This window comes from Mustela putorius, unplaced genomic scaffold (assembly GCF_011764305.1).
Source record: "Mustela putorius furo isolate JIRA1106 unplaced genomic scaffold, ASM1176430v1.1 tig00003972_pilon_pilon_pilon, whole genome shotgun sequence".
Classification (NCBI taxonomy): domain Eukaryota; kingdom Metazoa; phylum Chordata; class Mammalia; order Carnivora; family Mustelidae; genus Mustela; species Mustela putorius.
In genome coordinates, this window is record NW_025422115.1 from 17,074,903 (window position 1) to 17,079,147 (window position 4,245).

The following is a 4,245-nucleotide window of genomic DNA, read 5'->3' on the forward strand; positions in this document are numbered from 1 at the left end:
GAACCTGTCGGCCCTCATCCCCAACCAGACGACCCCTCCCTCCTCTGTCCTGCTCCTCTATCGCATGGTGACCCCTGTCAGGGACCAGAGTCTCACCGTTGCGGAGCTGGAGGGAACTTGGACATGCTCTAGACCTACATTCCCCCCTCACTGTCCCAAGGGCATCCCTGAGGGGCCCAGAGGACAGGAACTGCCCAAGGCCACATAGCACTTTAGTGGCAGAGTTCGGACTAGCTGACCAGAGTCTTCCCAGGGCTTCTGGCTGCCTTTCCTGCTGAGCTGGAACAGACCTTCCCCAGAAAGGGATCCCTACAAGGCCTCCCAGATCCCAGCCCCTCACCCAGGGCAGGTCCCAAAGGAAGCAGCCATGTTTGCAAAACAAAAAATGAAATAAGTGAAAATGTTTATCTAATGCTTTCTGTGTGCCAGACACAGCAGGCACCAGCTCAACTACTTGAAACCTTGGTAAATTGCTCAGTTCCACGTATAAAAATAACTTCTGTGGGGAGAGATGGGTGAGGGCCCCAGGAGGGGCCTTAATCGTGAATGTCGATGACCAGCGGGCATAGGTAGGGTGAGTGCTTGATGCCCATGGTGAATGCAGGGGTGCGGGGCTTGTGCACCCAGACCTGCTGGACATCGTGGGAGCCGGGGCCGGGCCAAGGTGTGTGGTCCATCGGGTAGGCGAATCGCTTGGCCATGCTGTAGTCAGGGCTACGGTTCTGGTACACGGAGGGCTCAGGCCGGGCGTGCATGGCCGGCCCGGGGCCTCCTGCCACATCCTCCTTGTAGAACCAGTTCTTATGTTCCAAGGCCAAACTATAGCAAGGGGCAGCTCGGCTGACGGGGTTGTTGGGACCCAGCAAGAGTGGCAGCTGATACCGGTTGGGGGCTGGATTGGGGTCCATCACTCTGTATGGGCACCGGTAGCCAAAAGCATACTGGGGAGCCCTGCGTTCCCCAGGTGGGTGGGTCTTCTCCAAGGAGTAATGGCAGGACGCCGGGTTGGGGCTCACACCTAAAAGGGGATGAATGGAGGAAAGGTCTCAGGGTGGGAGCCAGGCCACAGCTCCAGGTGTCCAACTGATGGGTCCAGGTAGAGGTATAAGAGGTCTTGGTTAGCCTGATGTGATGTTACTGTAACCACTTTGTCATCGGGCAGGGATACCACCACCGAATAGGGCTACGGGCAGGAGAGGGACTTAGGCCACAGTGACATCAGGACTGACACTGTTATCATAAGATAAAAATCACAAGTGTCATCAGAACGTCACCCTTGGGATGTCAGCCTCCTGCTATCAACCCCATGACAGTACCCAGAAAACATCCTGAAATCACTACAGTCTGTGTGATCATCAGCATGACAATATCCCTGATGCCCTGGGAGCCCCATGACATTTTTATCATAACCTCGCCTGCTGACACGCATGCATAACATTGGCTTCCAGACTCAGCATGGTGACACCGACATGGTGACATCAGTGTCTTGATATAACCTTTCAGGGAGATGCCAGGATCCAAAGACACACCTGGCAAAAGGGAGTCATGACCCTTTGTCCCTGCTCAGGTCCTAAGGGTGGATCCCCATTTCCCATCCTCCCAACCCCCACATCCCTCTCCCATCCCATCTTACGCAGGTTAGAGAGGCGTTCCTCCATGAGGACCTGTGGGCAGCTGGACATTCCAAACCGGGTTATTTTGGGATCCAAGAAATGGCAAGGCCCAGGACTGCAAATGTCCATGATCCCTGCAGGAGAGCCCCAGAGAGGCCCAGTCAGCCGCAGAGGACACCCCAGGGTAAGCCTGGACTGCCTCAGGGTGAAGAGCCCCTTTGCCCAATAGAGAAGTAAGGGTTCCCTTCCGATTCCTTAGACACTTGGGTGTTCCCCAACCCTTGATTTCCTCATCTGCAAAATGGGGCTTTTAATGACTGAACTACCAGTCTCGGGAACTTGCTTGGAGCAGCAGAGAAAATCACAGCTGCGTAGCAGCGTGGTTGGCTCCCATCGGGGAGCGGTGCCAAGGGGTAATAATAGGCACAGTGGCTATTGTTAGTACCAAGAAGGGGCCCAGTCCTGGACAGGGGGTTCCCCTGCTGAGGAGGTCATGTCATGCGAGGGAGGGACCCAGCAGGCCTCTCCATCTCAGACCCCTCGACAGGGCTCCCCACCCTTCCCTCTCGCTGGCTTTGACTAGCAGCCAGAGCTCTTCTGTGGCTTTCTGCTCTTGCCCTCAGGCAAGAGGTTCTAAACCGCCTGGAAGGCTTGGGGGGCCACCATTCCCAGCAGATTCCCCCCACCCCCCAGCTATTTCTGCCCAGCTTCTGGGGCAAGTGAACCCACAGAGGCCAGAGCTGAAGGGCCACGGCCCAGGACAAGACAGAGAGGAAACTCTACCCCGCCCGCTGGAAAGTGCCATCGGCCTGCGGGTCTCCCTGAGGCGGGCCAGCTGGGAGCTCCCCACAGAGCTGGCTTTGGAGCGGTGGGTCCCCTGGGCATCCCTGCTGGCTTCCTTGCGGACCCAGTGAGCTACCTGGGTGTCCTCTTCAGGGCAGGCCTGGGTTCCCAGGGTTCCGTGGCTACAGGTAATGGCTCCCTAGCTCTCACCATCACCCCAAACACCCAACAATAATAACCCTGAGCCTGAGGGCATGGCAGGCGTGGCAAGCACTCACGCTTCTCCGAGTGCCTGGTTTGCAGAGTGTAGGCTGGCTCCTGGAACATGGAGATATCATGGTGTGAGTAGCCCGTGCAGGATGGCCGGAGATACTTAGCCGGGCCCGGACCTGCGAGGACGGACAGGGCAGCCCTCAGCCTCCGCGCAAGGGATCAGAGGCTGGGGAAGCCCCCAACACAGGGTGCCAGGAGGACATTGGGATCTTCGCTTCTGCTGACTTCACACAGCCGCAGATCCCACCATCGGGCTTCCTCTGGGGAAGGGCAATGTTGCGATCTATCTTAGAAAGGCAATGGGCAACAGGAAAGATAATCCTTACAATTAACGGAGAACTTACTCTGCGCCAAGCCCTACTAAGTATTGACACACATTATTTTAGCTAAGCCTCCTGACAACTCCATGAGGTTGATAGTCTTTGTGTTTCCCATCTCACAGATGAGAGAAATGAGACTTAGAAAAATCAGGATGCTCAAAGTCACACAAGTCCTGTAATGTGAAAATTCAGAGACCATCAGCCAAGAAACCATAAACATCTAATCCCATACTAAACCACCTCCCACATAGACCAACAATCTGTCATTAGCAACATAGTAAGAATTAGTTTGTTTGCTTTCAGTGGAGGGTTAGATTTTAGGGAAGTGAGGAAAGCTAAGGGTGGGCTAAAAGCTCCTTTGAATCCCTAGCTTTTGTCCCAAACTGGAAAATCATATACCAAGCTCCCTCCCACTCCCCCACCCCCACCCCCACCACCACCCCACCAGAAAATCCCCAGCAGCTAATACTGCCTCTGAGGTTCAGCTTGAAGCTGCAGGTCTTCTGTGGGCCTGGAGGACAGTCCTCGGGAGCTTTGCAGGAGGCAGGGCTGGAAGGCTGGGCACCTTCAGCAGCCCAGCAGAAAGAGGAATCCCAGCTCAGGGAGGGGCTTGCTCTCACCTTTGATCATTGCCATGATCACAGGGGTCTGCTTTACCTCTTGCCGAGAAGGCACCTGAACCTTCTCCTCTGGGGGCTGCCCATTGAACCCAGAGTTCCCGGCCCCCTTGGGCGGTTTCATGGCTGGGGTCCAGGAGGGGGCAATGGCTACTGAGAGATTAGGGGTGGGCAAGGGGCTAGGCTTGTGTGGAGCCTGGTGCAGACCACCCTAGCCCCAAGCCCCTGTGTCCACTCTCTCCCCGACTTGAGAAGCTGCTTGGGGGTTGGGAAGGAAGTCGATCCTCTGGCTTGAGCAGCTGAGGCCGCCCAGGATGCAGCCAGCCACAGGACCTAGCAGGCTAGAGCTGGGGATGACATCACCACAGAATTTGGACCATGAGCCCCGGAGTGTTTATTTCCCCCAGTTACCGTGGCAGCTCAGCTATAGAACCCTGAAAGCTGGGCCCCACCACCCCCGACTCCCCACCAGGCTACACGGCCTATGGGAGCCCACAACGCAGAGTCAGGGAAGGAAGAGAGGAGGAGAGACAGGGCCAGCTGTTCTCTCCTAATAGGTGCCCTGAAGACAGAAAGGAAAGTGTGGGCGGATCCTGGGGGAAAGGTTCTCGAAGCCTGGACTGTCTCCTGGACTGTCTC

At 56.2% G+C, this 4,245-nt stretch overlaps 1 protein-coding gene across 1 annotated transcript; it reads right to left on the reverse strand.

Annotated features, from left to right (window-relative positions):
* Positions 1–204: 204 nt before the first annotated feature.
* ODF3L1 (outer dense fiber of sperm tails 3 like 1) lies at positions 205–3,952 on the reverse strand. Its single transcript, XM_045070702.1, has 4 exons — positions 3,610–3,952; positions 2,675–2,785; positions 1,634–1,747; positions 205–1,018 (listed from the first exon to the last, which is right to left on the reverse strand). The coding sequence occupies exons 1-4, from the start codon at positions 3,728–3,730 to the stop codon at positions 537–539; spliced, it is 828 nt and encodes a 275-aa protein (XP_044926637.1). The 5' UTR covers positions 3,731–3,952; the 3' UTR covers positions 205–536.
* Positions 3,953–4,245: the final 293 nt, after the last annotated feature.

Bases quoted from the DNA above. Each gene is read 5' to 3' on its own strand.
- ODF3L1 (XM_045070702.1), bottom strand. From the start codon at position 3,730: ATGAAACCGCCCAAGGGGGCCGGGAACTCTGGGTTCAATGGGCAGCCC. The intron at 2,786-3,609 runs GTGAGAGCAAGC...CCGTCCTCGCAG, and splicing joins GATCATGGCAATGATCAAAG to GTCCGGGCCCGGCTAAGTAT. The intron at 1,748-2,674 runs GTGAGTGCTTGC...GCTCTCCTGCAG, and splicing joins AACCAGGCACTCGGAGAAGC to GGATCATGGACATTTGCAGT.